At 39.1% G+C, this 23,708-nt stretch overlaps 1 protein-coding gene across 1 annotated transcript in view; it reads right to left on the minus strand.

Annotated features, from left to right (window-relative positions):
* Positions 1–22: 22 nt before the first annotated feature.
* Positions 23–23,708, minus strand: part of ESYT3 (extended synaptotagmin 3) — a 52,444-nt gene continuing 28,758 nt past the window's right edge. The window contains exons 9-23 of the mRNA XM_081934050.1: positions 23,119–23,292; positions 21,616–21,698; positions 19,611–19,659; positions 18,188–18,277; positions 17,806–17,868; positions 16,804–16,872; positions 15,549–15,614; positions 12,351–12,437; positions 10,930–11,079; positions 8,307–8,776; positions 6,447–6,545; positions 4,943–5,074; positions 3,479–3,584; positions 2,708–2,757; positions 23–857 (exon numbers count right to left, since the gene is read on the minus strand). Coding sequence (XP_081790176.1) covers positions 821–857; positions 2,708–2,757; positions 3,479–3,584; positions 4,943–5,074; positions 6,447–6,545; positions 8,307–8,776; positions 10,930–11,079; positions 12,351–12,437; positions 15,549–15,614; positions 16,804–16,872; positions 17,806–17,868; positions 18,188–18,277; positions 19,611–19,659; positions 21,616–21,698; positions 23,119–23,292 — 1,725 coding nt within the window. The 3' untranslated portion in view covers positions 23–820. The remainder of the gene's footprint in view (positions 858–2,707; positions 2,758–3,478; positions 3,585–4,942; positions 5,075–6,446; positions 6,546–8,306; positions 8,777–10,929; positions 11,080–12,350; positions 12,438–15,548; positions 15,615–16,803; positions 16,873–17,805; positions 17,869–18,187; positions 18,278–19,610; positions 19,660–21,615; positions 21,699–23,118; positions 23,293–23,708) is intronic.

Raw genomic sequence — 23,708 nt, forward strand, 5'->3', positions numbered from 1 at the left:
ATTAATGTGGAGTATTAATGAATAGAGTATTGGTAGTTAATAATTCATAAGCAGCTACTATATCATAACTTAGTTTATTCTTTAAAAGCATATTACATCTGTAATTTAGACAAACAGCTTCTGAATTACGTAGATTCTTTGGCATAAATAATGCAAAACATGGTCTGTTTTATGTACAAAATTTAAGGCAATGATTAGATACTAGAGCATTGGCCTCTTTGTCAGCCATCCCCTTTCCTTAACCCTTTGGATCATTCAAAAAGAATCAGAACATCCCTTAGAACAGGATTCAATGAAATGTGAGGAAATGTTGCTTGAAGGACTCTAGTTGCAGGGATGAAGGATTTTTTTTGGTCTCCTCACCTCCTTAAAAAAGAGGGTTCAATCCAGGCTAAAAGAAAAGTATGTTCTGTAAGCAAAACTAGCATACCCGTCAATGTGATTTCAAAATGATGTGGACCCTCGTTTACTTGTGGCACTTTGTGTGATGGGATAGAGCTGGGAGGAAAACCTAGGCAGCAACGAAGAGTAAAGCCTGAGAATATGGAAAGTGGAACCGTCTGCCTCAGGATGCCACCTATCTTTGGTCAATCAATTGGAGAACTCCTCAAGTACGCATTTACTATTACAAACTTTGCTGTTAAAAGTTAAATGCAGGATGATGCCAAATTCATCCCTTGAAAAAGTCAGGATTTTAAAAAATTGATAGTAACGTGTTAAATAAATTAAGCATTATTGAAGTATAAACATTTACAAAAGCTTATAGCGGCCTTCAAAGTTCCAAATGTACATGAAGTGCTGTTGATCAGATGTGATGGAATCAACTCTGGGGCTGTCCATTTACTGTCAACTGATACCTATTAAAAAAAAAGTGGTATGATGAGTTAAGACAGATACTCCTCCACTAACTAGCTAGCTATCCCAATGGAATTCATCTTGTCTGCCCTGGATGTGATTGCATTATCTGGCAGTGTGAGAGTGAAATTATCAGCTGAATAAAGCACAATTAAATTGGTCTAGTTATCTTAAAAACAGCCTTCTAGATACCCCTTCCTACTGTGTTTCCCCGAAAATACAACCTGTCCTGAAATTAAGCCTTGCCACATTTTTCGTGTGGGCAAAAATATAAGCCCCCCCTGAAAATAAGCCCCCTGGACAACCCCCCCTCCAGCTAGGCAGATCATTGCTCACCAACCTAGCGGTATCCCCAAGGCGACAAGCCGCGGGGGCGGGAGAAAGGCGCTCACGTTGCTTGCTGCCTTCGGGATACCACTAGGTTGGGGAGTGGCATTGTGCCTGGCCAGAAGGGGGAATTGCCGGGCAGCTGCTCCCTTGCGAGCGGGCTCCCGAAGAGCCGGGCACACCCTCAGGGGTGAAGCAGTCATGAGGTGACCACACTCACGAGCAGCCGCCCGGCAAACCCCCTCTCAAGCTTTAAGGTTGTGGGCCGGCTGTCATAGGGCCCACAAACATAGAGGGCACTCCTAGAGCGTCCGTTGCTGGAAGAATCGGAAGCCGAGTTCCGGAGTTTGGAAGCTGGAGAAGAAGTTATGCTCAAAGCGCGGTGGCGGCAACGAAAGCAGCGGCGGTGCCCTGGCCCTGCAGGGAGAGCTGGGCCAGGGCATGGTGAGGCTGTGAGGCATGCGAGCTGGGGGCAGAACAGGCGCTCGCGCAACCACCCTCTCCAGCCGGGCAGAGCTCCATGCACTGACCTAGGGGGTATCCCGAATGTGCCAAACCGCGAGCTGGGGAGGCAGGCAGAGCGCCACGTGGCTTGGCGTCTTAGGGATACCGCCTAGGTCAGTGAATGGTGCTCTGCCCAGCTGGAGAGGGGGTTTGCCAGGCGGCTGCTCATGAGCGTGGTCACCTCATGGCTGCTTCACCCCTGAGGCTGTGCCCGGCTCTTCGGGAGCCCGCTTGCAAGGGAGCAGCCGCCCAGCAACCCCAAAACAATAAACCCTCCCCTGATAATAAGGCCCAAGCCATATTTTGAAGGGTCAAAAGAAAATAAGACCCTGTCTTATTTTTGGGGAAACACGGTAGTTCCAGGACCTTCTGCTAGAATCACTTAACCTAAGATATTCAAAATGTTGCATCACCATTCTTAGGCTGTTTGAAAGCAAAACATTTGGAGTGACTGAAAAAATATCTGGCCTTTTCATATTTTTCGGTGTTACTTTGTTTCCTCCCTATTTTATGAAATAAAGTTTTTAAAACTGACCATGGTGATAGCAGCGTAGCTGCGGGACCAAGTCCATATTTAACTAGTACTCAAGCCATCATTTCTTGGTTTATCCAGAAGACCATTACTAAACCACACAGCTACCCAATTTCTCATGTGTTGGTATTAAAACTTGTTTGGACGAATACTCACTGGCCAGTTATCACAGAGATCTTAACATTCCTCTCAATAGCAAAATTAAACAGATAGCAAGATTGCAATTTGAGTGATAGTTGAATTCTACAGAAAGCAAAGGGGTGGAATATTGTAAAGCACAGCCTAAACATATGAAGTGAAATCCTCTGTAGATTTTCCACTGCCTCTTTTAGGAAGGAGAGGAACTCATATTTGAAACAAGCAATTATTATTTCTTCTGCTTGGTCCATTCTGCACTATCCAGCTCTAACAGTTAATCCTTTCATTGCATCTAGCCCAACTTGATAGGTTGCATTGCTACCTTTTTATATGCTGACCATCCAAACATACCATTGGGAGAATCCCTTGACTAAATCTTCCTTTGATAAGTCAATCAGCACCTTTAAAAATAAAAGTCAGAACTGTTAAGCTGCTTAATTAAATATTAGAGTTACAAGTACAGGGTTTTAAAAAATAAATAAGTATATTTCCACATATAAACTGCCCAGCCAGTTCATAACACAGTACTGCTATTTACTGTATGCCTCTTTGTATTTTTTTTAAATATTTCGTCTAGAGCAGGGTTCATCAAACTATAGCCCATGGGCTTGATAAGGCCTGCCGAAGCCATTAATCTACCTGCCTTCTGGAGGCCGGGGAGACCAAAAACAGGACATGCAGAGGTCTCTGGAAGCCAAACAATGGGCCCATTTTTGGACAGCACAGAGGTACGGGAGGTGAGGAAGGGCAAAAATGGGATGTTTGGAGTCCTCGGGAGGCCAAAACGGGTCTGATTTTTGCCTCCAGAGCGCAAAACAAAGTTTAATTTGTGTGTATTGTTTGGACTGCTAAATTGACCACGTTCATCCAGTCACATGACCACCTAGCCATGCCCATCCAGCTGGTCCGGCCCCCCAACAGTCTGAGGGACCGTGAATTGGCCCCCTGTTTAAAAAGTTTGAGGACCCCTGCTCTAGAGAGTAGCAACATTTTGAAGTTATAGAGCAATCCATAGCTATTGTCCAAATAATTTGTATAGCAAGTTCTTTCTTCAAGTGTATAAGGGTGGTGTAAGAAAATCCACAGGAAGATGTGAATTGCATCTTTTAAAGAGGATCTTACCTTTCCAAGTTCTTTCCTTTCATGTGAAATAAGTGACTTTCTGTTTTTCACAGCAACATCTAAAGCTCGTTTCTTAATGTCTTCCAAGGTGTCATTAAATTCAAATCTAAATGTATGGGGGGAAACATACTATATAAATAGCAATCCTCTAATGCAGCCATTCCCCAAGCTTTCTGGCTTGGGGGGCTGGAAGGATGGAGAGGGGGTGGTTCCATCTGAATGGCAAGTGCATACAAATAGAGCTTTGCGTGCCCATGCACACCTGCTTGCTGCTTGCTCTTAAAAGTTCTGGTTTTTTATACAATATATTTCTGTTTATTTATATTCTACCTTTATTTTTATACATAATTCAAGGCGGTGAACAAATATAATACTCCCACCTCCTCCTATTTCCCCCCCACAACAGCCCTGTGGTGTGTGTTGGACTGAGACAGACTAACTGGCCCAAAGTCACCTAGCTGGCTTTTATGATTTCTCAGATTCAAAATTTGAGATTATAGAACCGTGATGGTGAACCTATGGCACGCGTGCCACAAGTGGCACGCGGAGCCATTTGTCAGGGCACGCGAGGCGCTGCCCTGTCAGCTGGCCAGCGCACATGCTCGCGCTGCCCAGCTGAGTTCACCTTTTTAAAAGCTATTTTTCGCCTTCCCCAGGCTCCAGAGACTTTATAGGAGCCTGGGGAGGGCGAAAAGAGCCTCCCCCGCCCCCCCGGAGGCTTCAGGGACCGTCTGAGGCTTCCCTGATGCCTTCGGAGCGCTTAAAACGACCCTCCGAGCAACCCGGAAATCACTTCCGGTTTGCTCGGAGGGTGGTTTTAAGTGCTCCGAAGGCTTCAGGGAAGCCTCCGGACAGTCCCTGAAGCCTCCGGAGGGCCTCCCGGGGGTCGGGGGAGGCTCTTTTCGCCCTCCCCAGGCTCCTATAAAGCCCCTGGAGCCTGGGAAGGGCAAAAAAAATGTAAAAATGGGGGGAGGTCGCGCGTTGTGCACGCATGCGCACTGTGGGGGTCACGCATTGCATTATGGGTGCGGCACGCCCGCACTCGACCCCCCTGCGCTCCCCCCACTTGTGGCACGCGAGCCAAAAAAGGTTCGCCATCACTGTTATAGAAGGTAGAATTACACAGGTCATATTTTCATTTACTTAATTACTGCACAATCTCTAGATAGTGACCTTTCTTTCTCAAGCAGAAAGGCAGTAGGTCACTCCAAATCCTTTTTGGCATCTAAGAATCACGGGCGATATGAAAAAAAAAACTCAGATTGCTTCAAGTTGCACCTAGGACTGGATGTTTTGAAAACCGCAGCAGAGAAAAGCCGTGACCCTAACAATAAAGTAACACTTAAATTGAGCTCTAATTACATCACCTAATGAGTATTGCATGTTTTTGACTAGCATTATGGAGACATCAGGTGCAACATCTAGGCCTCAGCAGGAAGCAATGTCATTACAGCGTTTACTTACTTCTCATCGTACCGAGGATTCAGTGTCCTTTTTTTCACAGTAGTTCTTCTTCGGGTTATCCATCTTTTGTCTGGGAGCAAGTAGATGCGAACATATGGATATGCTCCATGCCGAGAGCATGGCACTAAATTTCTTATGGGTAGAAAATGGTAGCATATTTACAATCAGCAGACTAAGAAAAACTTCTGAAGGAAAGATTCAGTCAGGTTAACCTTTTTCTTGAATTTGAACAACAGCAGCAACAACAAAAACCTAGAGGGTCTTTGTCCATAATAGGCTATTTTTACGATAGAATTGCTACTAAAGTTGAGCTGGATTGAAGTGAAATATATAAAAGGTGCAGCACTTGCAATTCTCTGAACGATCAGGAACCCAGTTTGGAAGAGTTCTTCAGTGGGTATATGTATGCAATTACATGGGGAAAACCCCCGGAAGCTTCAACTGGACCAGAATCAGGTTTCTGCTGGTTGGCCCCGGATCAGGCGAACTGGTAGTGGCGGTGGTGGAAGTCTCTGCCCACCCGCCCGGATGCTTCTGCGCATGTGCAGAAGTGTCGTGTGCACGCACGAGCGAACCGGTAGTAAAATAAATTGAAACCCACCACTGACCAGAATGCAGTTATGCCCACATGATATCTCTGCTTTGTGATCTATGCTGGCTGCTGTTTGCTTCTAGGTACAATTCAAGGTATTGCTTCTTACTTATAAAGTCCTATGGGGCATGGGGTCTGGTCACACGAAGGACCATTTGTCTCCCATAATATCTGCCCAGACAATTTGATCTTGCAGGATAGGTGCATTCTAGGATCTTTCAATTACGCTATGCCTGAAGTGCACCTTCTCTGTCACTGCACAGACAACCTCTGGATTGAAGTTCTCTTGGGATCTGAATGCCCCCACTTGTTGGTATTTCAAAAGGCCCAGAAGACCTGGCTCTTCGCTCAAGCCTTTGATGGGGATGATTGAAGCCTCCTTTTAACCTAGGTTACTTTCTTTGGTTTCCATCTGCTTAATTTTTCTGCCATCTTTACCGATTTCATTGTTTTTCATGTCTTGTTTTTCATGTTTTAAATAATTTGTAAATGGCTTAGAATTGTTGGGAGTTGAGCACCATATAAACTTAAACAACAACATGTTCATCCAACAATAGTTGCAGGCTCTGAAAGGGAAACTGCTAGGGATATATTTGTTCCATTAAGCAAAGATTAATGTAAAATAATTGCCATTATATCCAAGATGTGTTAAGGCAGTAGTTCTCAACCTTCCCAATGCCGCGACCCTTTAATACAGTTCCTCATGTTGTGGTGACCCGCAACCATAAAATTGGTGTCTCGGTTCCTAAGACCATCGAAAATATATGTTTTCCGATGGTCTTAGGTGACCCCTGTGAAAGGGTCATTTGACCCCCAAAGGGGTCCCGACCCACAGGTTGAGAACCATATATGAAAAAGAGTAGTATTTCTCTCAGAACAAAAACATAGATGGATTGCTAAATATTACTGTACCTGCATGAGTTGACCAACACAATGAGAGATTGCCTTAAGGAAGCATACCGAACAGTGATGTGAATCTCTCCCATAGATCTTCCATCAGAAAGTGTCCCACTGCAAGATAATTTGCTTAATTAAAGGAAGTTCATGACTGAAGCAGCCAACTACTTACTGCTTGCTTCAAAGCCAAACATCAAGTCTAATCCCATAGAAGAGTTAAACTTTTTGTTGTTTGATATTCTAAACAGATTTTAGAGGAAAAAAATAACACCATTAGAAAGAGAAAAGAAAGAGATGCTTGTGCATTTTATTGTACAGAAGCGAAGCTGCCTTTAAATCACTTCCCAAAGGAAGCATTCTGTATTTCAGCCAAGATATATCTCTTGGTAGTTGTGACAATTAATTTTTCTATCTCTGGTGCATTTCAGTATATTCCAAAACCAAACTAATATTAAAAGAAAAACTGTTAGTCACGGAGGTATACATTTTTCTGATATTAAGAAAAGCAATCAAGACCTGGATATTTCAAAAGGCCTTTGAAGAGAAAAGGATTTGAAAGGGATTTGTTGCTGTGTTAACAGTATATGGGTCATGATTCCTCAGCATAGAAATATTTAACTATGCATATTGCTGGTCGTTTTTAGTTTTGTTCTTTTAAACTTATTTATGATTTGATTGTAAGCCACTTTAACTCAGTTGAAGACTGAAACAGTATATAAGCCTAGTAAAATAAAGTAATATGTAAAATTCTAACCCTGGAATATTAAGAGCACTTATGCAGAAAAATATAGGATGCATAGTAACTATGACACCAGTCCTGAAGAAGCTATTGCATTTCTGTAGCCTAATGCACTCCACATTTGTTGAACTACTACTTCCATCATCCCCAACTAGCATGGGCACTGTTGGATTGCAATGATAGAAATTATAGCCCAACAGTTCTAGAGGAACTATTTTCTTAGAGTTGTACATTAATTATTCTGTCTATATTCTCTTATACTGAACTATAATTTTAATTATAAAATAATCTTTATATACATGTCTTCCTGAAATAACCACTCTGATTCTTGAAGCCCTTCTTCCAAAGCACTATTGCATTTCCTTAATTTTCAGGTGGGAAATACCTGAAAATTATAATAAAATACTTATTTCCCAGAGAACACAAGCAAAATACCAGCTCCTTCCATATATGTGTGTGTGTGTGTGTGTGTGTTATATTTGTACTGATAAATAAATAAAGGGAGACTAGTATAGATCTATTTTGAGCTAATTAGCTCTCATCAGCTAGCCATACCCTTACTGGGATTTGAACCCGGGCTGTATATATCTTAGGCAGGAGTTTTAGCCACTAAGCCACAGGCTCTGTTCCTTATCAGTTGAGCCAGGGAAATGGGTATGTATTTGTGTCATACCAGGGGTTGTAACACAAATACATATACATACATACATACATACATACATACATACATACATACATACATACATACATACATATGTAATACAAGGTCCCACTCGCTCTATATCATAATTTCATCCATTGCAGCTCTTTGCCCACAAAAACCACAATGTATGGCCTCTTGTCAACAAAACCTTGCCCAATTGTATTCTAGCCAAAACCCAGATCTTAAGAAATGCAAACTCTTCCATATGAGAGTTTGAGTTGACCTAGTTACCAGTAGGAACCTCAAATTTTCTATAATGCACACCTATAAATTAAATACAAATATTCTAGCATACGGAGTTCACCCTACCTTTTTCAATACTATAAACAATTAAGGAAAGAGTCAAGTAAGTATTTGGGCTAGGTAGGTCAGTTTTGTGTTACCAAATATAATTGTGAAATAAACTACCCAGCTAATGTTCAGTCTGACTTACTTATTGAGGTTCAGATTGCTGCAAGTTATATCCATGATTGAAGAGGCTTCCGTGCCTAAAGATGCGAGGCTGGGAGCAATCTGGAGTCTCTGCAGTGCTGGTAATGTTAGGGGCACTTGAGTGGTCTCTGGAAGTGTCAAGGACTTGGGGTCCAAGCCACCTGTACCTCCTTGTTCATTGATTCCAGCAACTGCCTCTATGACAATGGGCTCTGACAGTTTTTCATTTTCATTAAGTTTAGCATTGCTGTCCACTTTGTCACTTTTACATTCAGGAACATCAGATTCTTTGTTCCCTTGGACTGCCTTGGGCACTTCTACTGGTGGTGGTGGTGGTGGAGGAGGAGGAGGTGGTGCCAGCTGTGCCTTGTTTTGGTCCTCGTTCTGTTCTGGGACTGAGGCAGGAACTTGTATTAAGGCATTAGCCCCATTATTAGTGTTTTCTGAATCAGGGACCTCTATGTCCAGAGCCTAAGGCAGAAAATCATATTGTTTATTTAAACAAACCAGACACTTTAGAACCCCTTCAAAACTGCTACCAAATTATTAATGCTGAGTGAGAGAATATGCAAAAACTGTTAAATATATAGCACACAATTGTATTAATTATAAATAACATGTAGTTTCTGACTTGGCCTTATGAATGTATTGCATTATGGCCTTCCTTCCTCCCTCCCTCCCTCCCTCCCTTCCTTCCTTCAGCATTGCCTCCCATCTCAAGTGCATGACTCTGGGTGGCTAGCAATGAAAACCAAAATAAAAACAATAAACTAAAGTATAAACAACATGAAATAGCCATGAGACACCAACACATAACAATTAATCTGCTGTTAATTCAGTCCAGAAACCCCATTCAAGGACCAAGTTTTTTCAGCCTCAAATAACTGTACATCCTTGTCTAAGGCAGAATTTTGTCTAACCACATTCTGGTCAATTTAGTTAAGAAATGGAAGGCCTTTTGCTGCTGATTCTGGAAAAGGGGAGATATCACCTCTCCAGTGAACACAATGACTGAAAAATCACAAGATTCCTATGTCCAATATGTGACTATGAAATATACTGTAGCATGTGCTGTGTTTACTGCTTAACATTGTCATTCACCCTCATTGTTGCACTTGTACAAAGGCTACTGTTGTCTACACACACACCATTACTGTTTAATCTTATGTACTATTTACATAACTTTTTATTGTTTATAATGAAGGTGTTTTTTGTTATTTTAGTGCAATATCTATACCTACAGTAAATGATATGATGTCAGGCAGATATTTGCTTGCAAAAAATGTCATACTTATTTCATCAGATATTTTTACAGAGAATTTTGCCTTGATTCTGTATTGATACCAGCAACTCTTCTATTACCATAGAAACTGGTGTTGCCATAATCCTTCCCATTTACAAATTTTATTAGCAACAGCTGGAATTATTTTATTGAGAGTGAAAGTGAGATAAATTTAAACTGTTGTATAACTTGTAGCATACAAATAAACCCAGAAACCATTTGGACCCAGGTGTGTATATGTTGTTGGTTCAAACCAATTTCCATTTAATTGCTCACTGGGGAAAGAATGCAAATTATACTGTATGTTGGAAATGTATGTATCATGTATCCGCCTAAGATTATTCCTTTGAAAATCCATGAGACTTCTGTTCCTAAACTCCCTAGCTACTCTTTCAAAGTCCAAAATCCATCACCTGGAAAAGAAATTTTTCTATTTTAAAATATAGCAATGTGGTGGTGTATATAATCAAGAGAAGAAATTCATTTTTGAAATTAATCATTCACCTGATTTAAAAAAACTGTTTCCCACACACAACTTGGAAGCTCTGCAGCCAACTATTCGCTTTATCACTAAGATGCCCCCAATGGCCATCTTTTTGGTCTCTGGGTGTCAATAGATTTAGGGTGCACTTCAGACATGCAGTAATTTACTCTCTAAAATGTTAGTGGTGGTGAGGATATAGGACGCTTAAGTGTTCCTTTAATTTCTGCTTCTCCTCTTCCAACCAGTCTATTTATTTATAGAATTAATATGTATTTATTAGCAATAGAAAGGAATGACACTCTTGGAAGGAAGGCAGACACCAATAAACATTCAAATCTGCCACATTATAGGAAAATATAGCTCTCTAGGACTAGGTTCAGGAAAAAAATCTGTTTTTAATTTAAAAATTACTATAAATTTATTCAGAATAACTGCTTGTGTGTAAAACTAACATCAGTTACTGAAATAACTTCAGATGGAAAGTGTTCCATAAGACCCAGGGAAGGACTACCAGCCATTAACATGCCATCCTAGTTGTGAACAAATACTCCACCTATATAGTGTTACATTAATATAAAGAGGCAAGATCAAGAGATACCTTTGAAGCATTAAAATTCATAATCCACTTGGCATGCATAATACAGGCCTATATATGATGTAAGTTTGGTTTCAGTATAGTTCTCCAAGGCTCATTATCCTTAGAAATAATATTTAGTCAAATTATTAGTATATTAAATTTAATGATAAGGCCACCACCATCTTTTACTTCATAGGGAAAAAAAACATTAATTTCACGGACACGCAGAAATGTTTTCCACAAGAGCTGAAAAAAAGAAAACAGAAGAAAGCTAAGCTTACTTTCAGGACAATTTTCAGCTTAATAGAACTGTCCACACCAGAATGATCCAGTTGAAAGTTTTGTTCAAGTGTCATCTCAGGGTTCTTTAATAAGCGAGCCAGAGAAATCACCAAAGTCCCAAGGGCATTCTCCTTCTCCTTATCTTTGATCTAGAACAAGGAGAACAGAGGCAGTACAAATAAGCAAGACAAGTGACTCTTGGCGGTGATTTAAACCTTCCCTTTTCAGATTACGTGTACCGCCATTATGCGAATCAGCAGCAATTTCTCCATTTCAAATGGGAGCATTGAGACAAGATATATTGAAAGGAAACTCACCAATTAATGGCGGCCATTTAAACCTCTTTATGGGAAATGACTAGATTAACTTTCATAATGGATGAAGAAAAGCTAATGGTCACGGTGGGAGAGCTCTAATTGTAAGGGCAGAATCAATTATATCTGAGCTGCTATCAAGGCATTCAAAGCTGACTTAACAGCTCATTCCTTCAATATAAGGCTTGAAGACACTGGATGAAAAGCTTTAAAAACAAGACTAATTGATATTCCCCAAATAAGACTGGGGGCCGGCCATAGTACCACATAGTACTTTAGATGCTTCAACTTACATTTTCACAAAAGTGACTCCAACTCTACACTTGATAATACATGCTAGTGTGAGTTATTTGTAAAATTGATCCATGTTTTCATAAGTGACCCAGATTTACAATAGGTCCTATAAAATTGGGGGTCCCCAACCTTAGGCTGTGTACCGCTATCAGTCAAAGGCCTGTTAGGAACTGGGTTGCACAAGTGGCGGGCAAGCTAGCGAAACTTCCTCTGCAATGTGTGGGATCTAGGTTGTGAGTGGAACCATCACCCCCAGGTCCATGGAAAAATTGTCCTCCACGAAACCTGTCCCCAGTGCCAGAAAGATCGGGACTGCTGCTATAGAATATGGTGTGGCTCACTCTGCCTTATTGGCTGGAAGTGTGCTCATTAAAAACATTTCCAAATGTATCAATAATGCGTATTCCACACCCCCTCCAAAAAAACCACAATAATAGGAGACCAAATGGACAAATGAATGTCCGTATTTTGGAATATCCTGTCAAATCAATCAGGTATATCTTTTAATACTTACTATAAATGATTAATCTATAAAAGTTTTTTCTACTGAGCACCTATCTCCATTGGTTAAATAAATAAATAACAAATTAACCAATCAATTCATTGGAAGCAGTATGTTTGAGATTCACTGGCACTACCAGACAAACTGAGCAATATCTTGAATTTGGGTCAGATTCCAGGGGGGGGGGAATCCTCCCTCCGGCCCATCAGTCACCTTCTCTCTTGCTATAACTGCAAGTGATGGACCATAAGTGTAGATCTATAAATCCCAGCGCTGCAATGTTATTAAGGAGAGAAGAAAACAAACTGACCTCCAAATGAAGAGACTGGGATGGAGCACTATGGACAAAGAAAGTGAAGGCCTGCCTCCATGCAGGATCTTTCGTGAAATTACAAGTCTGAGGAAAAAGAAACCAGAATTGATATCTAGACATTAGATCAAAGAGGTGTAGGCTCCAATCCAGTTCACAAAGGCATACATCTAATTAGAAATGGATTAGAATTGCTCTATCCTGCATTCAAATCAACTCAGTTTTCCCGGGTTCAGTGGGACCTGGTTCAAAGTGTACAGAGCTGTCCTCTAACAGGATGGAACCTTTGGTTTCCAAGATTTACTGAACTACAACTCTATGAGTCTCTGTCAGTACGGCCTATATGGAGGAATGCTGGGAGTTGCAGTTCAACAACATCTGGAATTAGTATTACCTAAAGCAGGGGTGAAATGCTCTGAAGTTTGCTACTGGTTCACTTTGCGTGCATGCACACTGCAGGTGCCACTGCATAGCTCCAATGATCAGCTGTACAACAATTAGCTGTGCCGTGCGATATTGCCGGGCACAGCTGATTGTTGGAGCTACCGGTTCGGGCGAACCAGTAGCATCTTTTATTACTGGTTCGGGCAAACCGGTCCGAACCGATAGCATTTCACCCTGATCCAAAGGAGACATGACTCAAGCTTTATGTATCAATCGCCCTGACTGTCAGTTCATTATATTTCACCAGAGCTATTCCGCTCCTTCCGCAAGAAACTCAAGACCCACCTGTTCCAACTAGCCGGCCTGGCTCAACTATAGCTCTATCTTCTAATCCCCCTGGCAATTTTAAATTTTAGGGTATTTTAATGTTTTTTAACTCTATTATTATTGTGTTATTTTATGAATTGTAATAATTGATGTTGTGAGTTTTTTATACCTCCTCCGTGCAACATGTGATATGTATTTTTTATTGTACGCCGCCCCGAGTCCCTTCGAGGAGAGGGAGCGGCTTATAAGCCTAATAAAATAAATAAATAATAAATAAATAAAGAATTGTTTTCTATCTAGGAGGCCCACAATAGAATATAGGTAGTATTTGACTTACAACAGTTTGTTTAGTGACCATTTTAAGTTACAATGGCACTGAAAAAAGTGATTTATGACTTACGACCACTTATGACCATTGCAGAATCTGCATGATCACGTGATCAAAGTTCTGACTCATATTTCTGACAATTGCAGTGTCAGTGGACACTGTGGATGACGTGATCCTCTTTTGTGACCTTCTGACAAGCGAAGTCAACAGGGAGGCCAGATTTACTTAACAACTGTGTTACTAATTTAACAACTGCAGTGATTCACTATGGCAAGAAAGATTGTAAAATGGGGCAAAACTCACATATCGAATGTTTCGCTTAGCAACATAAATTTTGGACTCATTTGTGGTTGTAAATTGAGGACTAACTGTATTAAATATTCATGCTGAAATCTGACAATTGAGTAATCCTTGTGTAATTGACGTTCTGAGCAAGGTGACTTACTTTGACACTGAGGGAACAGGAAGAATTTCGCTCCTAGTACAGAGGTTTTAAATACACCATGAACAAGGCCACAGTTGATCCTGAAACCGGATCAATTAATCCTGAATTTAAAATGGAGCAATAGGGTGTCTCCTTTCCATCCCTTTAGGAATGATAATTCCCTACATCAAAAGCTGTTTCCAAAGAACAGCTCAGGTTTTGACAGGCTGGTTGTAATTTACTCCCAGCATACAATCCAGACAGGATTTTAAGTCACCTTCTTCCTACAAAGGGGTACCCTGTCTACCATGTCAAATTCAATATAATTTCTGCTGGGGGGAAATTAAGGACCTCAGTAATGAGGGATTCATTAGTGCCTGGATGTACTAGCAGCTCTCAAAATGGAGCTCAGGGAAAGCATTCTCAGTCATCCAATTGTCTCAAAGGGTGCTTTTTTTCAAGTGGAAACTGGACTTTTTTTTCATTGAGGAAGAAGATGACGGCATTTCGCTTCTCATCCAAGAAGCTTCATCGATCCTGACAGGATGGTGGGAGTGATGGAAGAATAAGTTCTGACAGGATGGGGGGCAGGTGTTGGAAAGAGTATGTTTCTTTGCAGTCATATAATCATTAGTACTCTTCCTCAAGTGGCTTCAAGAGCTCTCAGGGAGAGTGCTAACGACCAGAGGACTACAAAGAAATATGATCTTTCCAATCCTCCTCCCTCAATCCTGTCAGAACTAATCCTTCCATCACCCCCACCATTCTGCCAGAGCTGATAAAGCTTCTTGGACGAGAAGCAAAAGATGATCTTCTTCTTCAAGGAAAAAAAAATAGTCCAGTTGCTGTTTGAAAAAAAGCACCATTGAGACAAGTGTACCACATCCATTTATAGATGAATACCACACGTGTGGGAAAGGTGATCAAATATTTGCCAAGTGACTATACTGAGATCCAGTAGTATTGATACAGTGCAGTGGCATTATATTCAGGTTCTTTACAGTTCATATATTTGGTATTTGACCAACTTCCTTCCTCTTCTCTTTATTATTTGTCACATCAGTAAAAATATTTGGGCTTTAAGTAGGACGCTTGAGGCTGTGTGGCTGCGTTTGCATCCTCTGAGCACTTTTGAAGGGTCTTTTTCAAAACTTTTCAGCGGATGTAAATGCAGTCCAGCAGCCTCAAGCATTCAATCATCTGGGTTCAAAGTAGAAACCTCTCAAGATGTCACCTTGCTACGCCATTTGGGAAACATTGAGCTTTTTTTTAAAAAAAGCATAGCAAGTGTATTCTTTTAATCCATGGTGGCTGTCTGCTTCACAGGATCTGATCCAATCTCTTCTTGCAAAATTACTTAAAATAAAGCAGGAGGGTTATTTTATTTATTTATAAAGTTTCTTTCTTTCTTTTTCATGATTAAAAAAATGACCCCAACATGGAGATATTGGTTAAAGCAATAACCCTATCTTCAGCATATGAGGACCAGATACTACTATACTCCATAGTGGGCCAAGCATTTGTATGTTTTTTGTTGCCTTGAACTTTAGAAATCTGAACTCCATTTTGCAGTATTTTTCGGTTTTGGTCATGCTACTTAGGCTATTGGGCTGTTCGGGTTCCCCAATCTTTCTTTTATCTTAAAAACATTTTGGATACTTTTGAAACAATTTTTCAGGATGTAGTTACCTCAAACTCTATTTTACCTTATGAAAAAGAAGTTGATGTCTATTACCTTGCTTTTGTGAGTTTTGTTGCCCACTGTGAGCAGGACAAAGGAAGAAGGTTCTCTTTCTATCTTCTGTCGTGTTACAATTTTGAAATAAAAGGCAGTATTAATAGCAAGTTAACATTCACAGGAAAATTAAAAGAGAGAAAGGATATAACATTTACTCGATTGTTTTAAAAAGATTGGAAGAAGGGTTAAAAGCCTAGACATGAGTCAGAATTTAGTATTTACATGTTATTCAGCATTTGTTCTTGGCCACCCCAAATATATGTTGGATTTGTTTGCTGCTTTGAGTTATTTATAAAAATAATGGAGGCAGGAATACAAATAAATAAATAAAGATTGCCTAATCTTTATTTCAACATTGTTTCTATATGCTGTGCTTCATTTACACATTTACTATATTTTTCATTCCATAGGATGCACTTTTTTTCCTCCCAATACTGAGTGGAAATCTCTGTGCATCTTATGGAGTGAATATGGGTGACAGGCAGCAGTGGCGAATGGTGGCAGAGATTCCCGCCACCTGGAACAGCTGATCAGCAGTATTCTGGGAGGCCAATCCAACTGCCGATCAGTTGCTCGGTGGTGAAGGCTCCAGTGTTCTCCGGCAGAGGCAGCAGACACAGAGGAAGCAGGCTGTTTGGTACAAGGACGCTAGCCAAATGAATACCAAATAGACGCTGGGAGCAGAGTCAGATTTTTTTTTTCTTGTTTTCCTCCTCTAAACCTAGGTGCGTCTTATGGTCAGGAGCGTCTTATAGAGTGAAAAATACAGTATTTCAAATATGTAGTATGAAATGGAAAGGCTCCAGTCTATTTATGGTGCAACTGAGGTCAATTTGCCCCCTTTTACCATCTAACTCAAGGTCAAACAGGGAGACGAGCAGATTGACAGCTCTGCCCAATTTAGTTGGGTTGAGAGTTAGCCTCCACTTAGCCAACGATGGCAGGTAAGTAGGTCATCTGTTCAGAAGGATGCTTACAATTTGGTCTAGCTAGTTGTTGAGATTAGATTTTTCAGCCAGTGGATTGGCTGGCTCAGAGCCGAAATATTTGCCTAATGCTGTACCAAACATCATATCCATTGTAACTCACGTAGCTAATCTCTTGTATTTCTACTTTGCACAAATCTTGGCATTGAGAGTGTATTTGGCAGTTTTTGCATTTAGTACCCTTTTCTTTAAAAAAAATCTTTTAGCATTTATTAAATCCTTAATGTATTTACTTCAATACTCATTCAGAAATAATATATATTTACCTTGAGATATCTGTCTTTTCTGTATTTCTTTGCTCCATATTCACCATTGGAATATTCCAATTGATTTTTCTACATTAGGAAAGGATTTTGAATGAAAAAAGAGCTTCAGAAAATTAAGTGACGTGCAGTGTAGGATTGCTTCTCCCAGAAGTCTTACTTAAGATTTTTGTACGACTATTTTCTATCTGTTTTATTTGAGTTGGTTGGCTTTTTTTTATTAGTCCTGTTTTAGTTTCTGCTGCTTTTAGTTTATTTTCACCCTTTTCAATATGTTTTCAAAGTTAGTAAATCAATTGAAGGGCAGTCCAAGACAGGTTAATATTAATCAGGAATGAAAGGTGTACTAAGGTTGCCAGAAATGAAAATCTTAGAAGATAGCTAAAAAAAACCTAGCATGGATAAACATCTAGTAGGAAAAAGGTTTTCCTACCAATGAAATAAAGCTAAAATTCTGGATTATAGAAAACAGCAAATTGTTGATGCCAATAAGTTGGGAGATCCAAGACTGCTTAAATAAATTGTGGACAAAATAGGCAACCTGTGACTTTTTTTGAAGTTGCTGAAATACAACTAATAGCAGTCCCATGTAGCATGATCATTTTATGCAGGGAGTGATAAATCAGCAACATCAGGAGGAATCTCTGAAAAACATATACGGCTTAGAAAAGGGGGAAAGTCATCAGTTCACTTCATAATACTTTGCAGTCTTTTCATCTATCTCGTCCTGCTAATCAGATACCATTGATTCTCTGCTTTGTCTTTTGAAACCCTGATTTCCCACTGTAATATACCCACAACATTGTTATTTGTTACACAGGCATATATGCCATGCATTATATCCAATTTTGACTCGGCAAGGCATCAAACCTATGTCAGATATATAGGTGTGCTTTGCCACTGCAAACCGCATCTTGTACAAACAGCAAGCATACTAAACATGTAAACATTCAAGTTTGCGTTGCCTGAGAATATGTGGAAATGTTATTTATTTGGTTTACTTACAGGAAGGTTTAAAGCACTGTCCAAATACACGATGAGCATTCCGGTGGCAAGACCATTCCTACCCTACAAACAAACCATTGCACAAAAAATTAATATACACTTGTGAACCACTGCAAATATTTCAAGGCCCTCCTCCATCCCCTACTAACTGGAGGGTAATACAAGCATTGTATTCACACAATGGTTTGATAATACCCCAAACTCCACAGAGATGCAAATCCTGCCCAATCAATGCAACTGTATGTGCTATACTGATGTTTTAAAAACAGCTCTTGGAAGAAATTACACAAGATGACAGACACACTGGGCTATTCCTTTGTTCTGAATTCTTTCAGTTGTTTTTGCAGCATATATTTCTTCTCAAGTCCCAGAAAGTACTCACCTCACTAAGTTTCTCTTGATTGGTGACCAGAGAAAACCACTCAAGCTTTAAGTGGACATGCCCACTTTCTATCTTGCTCAAGGGAAACCACTTCACAAAAAGAAAGAAACCACATCAGTGCCAGAAATAAACATAAATTGCATCTTTATTTTGATCTATATTCAAGGAGAAATTGAGGAACTCATTTATCTTGATATTTTATGGGACCTGTTTTGAGACGATACACAACGGTATAATGCCATGATGGCAAACCTATGGCACATGTGCCGGAGATGGCACACAGAGCCATCTCTCCAGGCACGCCAGCTGTCACTCGTTGCTCTTCCAGGTTCTGGCATGCACATGCATGCTGACCAGCTGGTGTTTGCATGTGGGGGAGTGCCAGAAACTGAAAGAGCAGCTCCCTGGTGCTGCATGTGCGGGCTGGGAAGTCAAGCTTCCAGTTTCCGGGACATGTATCATTAGATCCTGGGAAACAAGATAGGATATAGAAAGGCTCTTCCGGATTCAATGGGATATAAGGGGGAGGAGCAATAAAGCACAATCAGCCTGTAAGATTCTGTTCAGATAGTCCTTGATTTATGACCACAATTGAGCCTAGAATTACTGTTGTAAGCTGCACTGGTCATTAAGCAGATCATCACATGACTCTGCCCAATTTTAAGTCCTTTTCTGTGGTGGTGATGAATACGGCAGATTGTAAACCAAACACTGCGGTTTTAAAGTAAGCACCACAGTTGTTAAGCAAACTTAATGTCTGTAATGGGTATTCTTGCTGGAAGCCAGAACTTCAAATGGTTGCTAAACAACCAGTTGTAAGTCAAGAATTACCTGTATTGTATCCTGACTTAATCAAGAATACTTCTAGAATTCATATGGAGTCTGTTTTCTGCTCTGGTCTGCTCTGAAGAACTGACCACTGCTACCTACCTCCATGTTCTACTCAAGAGCAAATTGCTCCTCCATTTAAATACTCTCAAAATACTAAGTGTTCAACCATCCATTTGGTCTCTCAAGAACCAGAATAAGATCAGTAATCATTGTACTACATGTGCATTGATTTACTCGATGGTGCAAAGATTCTTGTAACATTTGATCTGTATATTTGTACACATACATACATGAGGTGCCACAAATTCTCACTATAATGAAATTTCCTTTTAAAACCAATGCTATCACAAAACTAATAACCTGTGATTTTACAAGACCCTGTAATCTCACAAGACATACAAACATTTCTAATTTCCCCTAACAGCAAGGAACATTTCTAATTTCCCCTAACATGCCTGAAAAAAAACCTGTCCTACTTAGCATTTACATTTGGTAAAACCTTATGTTTTTATAGCTGACAAACCACTCATAAAATATGGCACACCTTTTTAAGAACTACTGTGATACATGTTAAGCCAAAACCAAAACTTACCTCGTCAACAATTCTATCTTTCATCACATCTACAAGGTTTATAACCAAGCTGTGAAAAAATAAAAGAAGTCACACAAAGGAAATCCCAAGGGAGTGTGATATTTGTTTTCATAATGAACAACTACCATATGCTGCTATGGAGACTTATAGCACCTTATACTGAACTGTGATTAAAAAAAAATATATAGTACCTCCTGGAGTTCCGTAAAATATTCTGGCTTGCAGTCTGTCAGCAAATTTCAAAAAAAATCTCATAGATTCTAATAACTGAATGCTTCCAAGGAAGTTATTTGATCTTGAGCCTAGTTCAACAGTAAAGATTATAAAAAATAAGCTCTCTGTAGACTAATAATAACTGACATTTTTTCTTCTTCAATTGATGCAATATGCCTAGGCTGAAAAAACATAGAGTTCTCGGAGACTAGAGTGATTTCTTCACTTACAAAACCTAGTAATGCTGTATATTCCTTTTTTTTGTTTTTATTTATACATTTTTCTTTAACATATATAAATGCTTAATAAGAAGTGTATTGTCTGAGTCAATTTGCAAATACATAATAATAATAGTAATAACAATAACTACTACTACTACTACATTCTTTACTTGTATATTTGCTGTATATTTCTATTGGATAGTCTATATTAGAATTCTTTGAAACCACAGCCCAGTCCATGAGTAATTCAAGTTGAGCAAGGTTCTGCTCAACTTGAATTTAGGATTTATATTTAATAAGAGAAGAGACTCTTCCATTGCAATGGAAAGAACCATTACAAATTCTATGACTGTAGGAGAAGAAGAGGCAGAGCCTAGGGGTGGAATTAAGAAAGAAATCAATTCTGATTCATTACATTCCCACAAGTGATCCAAGCCCAGATTCCCCTTTAATTCTGTCAACTCTTATGTAGCGCCAATTTAGTGGTGACTGTTAGTTGCCTAGATTTTTGTGTGTCGGTATGGACCATAAATCATCTTAATGGGAACCTAATGTGTGGTCCCTATACTTCATGCTTGGCAATGACTGGTTTAGCCGAAATCAGAATATGTGCAAGCAGATTATGGTGATAGACAAGCATGTGCCATATTTACTAATAAAACAATCTGGAGTGACGTGCCAGTGACAAAACATCCAGAACTAACTCATAGTTTAGTGTTTTTTTTTCTAGAGCATAATGTCACGAGAAAGTAACATTTGGGCTCAACTTTAATATGCAATATTTACATTACAAAGTAAAAAGTATAATTCTTTTTTCCCATTTTTTTAAAATTTTAAAACAAACAAAAACATACATAAATATATATATATATCATCAATTACATATCTATTTAGCATGTGGTTTGGTCACAAACATTTGTGCATCACCGCTTTCAATTACATATAAAATCAGTAGTTATCAGCCCAATATACATTAGTACATTGATTATCATTGTAAATCATATATTCACTTTACTCTTATAATTTCTTCCTTTTAAACATGTATTCTAAAGATTAAATTCATATATATGCTAACTATCTGTTACATCATTGTAAATCTATTAAGTAATAACCTATCTTTATGGTATCATCTATCTTATTTTAACATTTCTTGCAGTATATAATTTTTTTAAAAAAACGATTCACCAACATATATTTGTATATCATTACTTTCAATTATATTGTAAAGGTATAATTGTACGACGCACATTGGAGGAATAGATCTTTTTTATATCAAAAGTTGTTGTGCTTCTTTTAAAGGTCAGAAAATCAGAAGATGAGCTGGAACTAATTCACCCCCCACATTGTACTTCCTTAAGATGACTTTTTTTTTGAAGCAGGAGCATTCAAACATGCAATACTCTACCTGCATTCAAAAAAGTTATGCAAAAAAACAGAAATGTTTCTGAATACACAGAAATGACCAATACCTACACACCAACATACCAATTTCATTGGCTCTAAGTTGCCATATGGCAGAAAAAGACATGGTATAACATTACACACATAAAAAGGAAATCTCTTATCCTTACCTGCCCAAAAAATCATCTTTATCTGGATCTTCATCATAAATATCAACTTCTAGATCTTGACCGGGAACTTCATGAACAACAAACTGAAATGAATGAAAGAAAAATTAAGTAACAAAAGAGAACAGCTAGGAGTTATTTTTGAAAAATGTCACTATATCAGGTAAAATCTTTCAGTTCTTCTATGTAGGGCAGGGGTGTCAAGCTCGATTTAATTGAGGGTCACATCAGGGTTGTGTTTGACCTCGGAGGGAGGTAGTTGCATTGTAACAGGAGCCTTGGTGGTGCAGTGGTTAGAGTGCAGTACTGCAGGCTACTTCTGCTGCCTGCCGGCTGCCTGCAATTTGACAGTTCAAATTTCACCAGGCTCAAGATTGATTCAACCTTCCATCCTTCTGAGGTGGGTAAAATGTGGTCCCAAATTGTTGAGGGCAATAGGCTGACTCTGTAAACTGCTTAGAGAGGGCTGTAAAGCACTGTGAAATGGTATATAAGTCTAAGTGGTATTGCTATTGCCACACACTTGCCACCTGAAGTGGCGGAGGAATAACGTTTCTCCTCATGTTCTTTATAATCAATTAAATTGAGGTGAGTATAATAGGAGCAATGTTTCTCTTCAAAACATAATTCAATTCATTACAAGAAAAAAAATATTAAAGGAACCACTAATGCATAAACAGACTTCTTGGTGAAACAACAGCAACAATAAACTCTTTCAAATATTCTTTAATTTATTATACTGGCTTAATTGAAAAGCTTTTTTCAAGAGAACTTACTACAGTTATTCCAAAAGCTTCATGAAAAAGCCTTTCAATAGCCTTTCACTCACTTTCTTTAAAACACAACAGGACAAAGCGGACAATATTTAGAATGGGTTTTTCCCCCCTTTGTAAATTAGTTTTCTATTATTCCGGAAAACTGTCCTGTAAATTAGTTTGCAATTAACCCATTTCTGTTGTTGGCAACAAGACATATATTTTAATGACTTTTAAATGCTTAGGAGTAAAACACCCTTAGACATGAAGCAAAATGGCTGATATTCAGGAATTCTGGGAATTGCTGTCAGAATATCTGAAAAGTATTTGGTTGCCTATTCCTGCTGAAATACTGTTTGCTCAATCACTTGATTATATTCCTTATTCAAACTATTTACAGAAACAAAAAGTCTTCTTTTCAAACATATTTAGTTTCAAAAGTATAGTATATTAAGTCTGTATTCCTATATTCACTTACCAAGAAAAAAAAAAGCTTCCCCTATATTCTATGGGGCTCATATAGAATTGTTGCTCATATAGGCAAAACTCCAGACACGACCACCCAGTTGTTTCAGCTGATCAGGCATGTTAGTCAACTTCCACAATAATTAGTTTTTTTCCTTCCCCTTTTCTCCCTTGCACTCTTTAAGATATGTACCATCTCAAATCTGCTACATAAGATTCAGGAGGTGGGATCTATTGTAAATAATCCCCAGCATTTTGTTTCTAAATAGGCAAGGAGAAGTATCACCTCAAATCTTTCATTCCAGATGGGATTCAGGTCTCTTTGTACTGTTTTGCTCCGGAGTTGTACCAGGCCGACTCGAAGGAGAGCATAAGGGTCTGACTTGCCCCTGATTGCTCCCAGGAAGTTGTCTTTTTGGACAAGATTTTCAGCTTCCAAAAGACACACTCTTAGGACTCCCTTGAAAAAAATACAATTTTTAAATATTACATAGGATGTTCGTCCCAGGGAATCTCTTTCGTATATACTATTATCAACATAACATTAAGGAAATTGGGGAATGTCTCTAACCAACAACCCACAGAAACAACTTAAATGAGATTTGCCAGTAGAACATTTAAATTTATTAGAAGAATCTATGTTGCTATTTTGCATTTTGCTTTTATTATGAGTCTTTCATCAATCTCTGATCTTCCTTTGTGCCCTTTATTGTGATGGATAAGGAGAGAAGCCTATTAGTTTGCTTTTGATGATTCTCTGTTGAATTGGACCAGGAAAGGGGGGGCACAAAATGCCCTTTTTTTCAATCTTTTTGAAATAAAAAAAATCATTTAGCAAAATAAACTTGCACTAACTGTAAGTTTGCTATGTATTTA

Source organism: Natrix helvetica (genome assembly GCF_964273705.1).
Source record: "Natrix helvetica genome assembly, chromosome: 1".
NCBI classification, from domain to species: Eukaryota; Metazoa; Chordata; class Lepidosauria; order Squamata; family Natricidae; genus Natrix; species Natrix helvetica.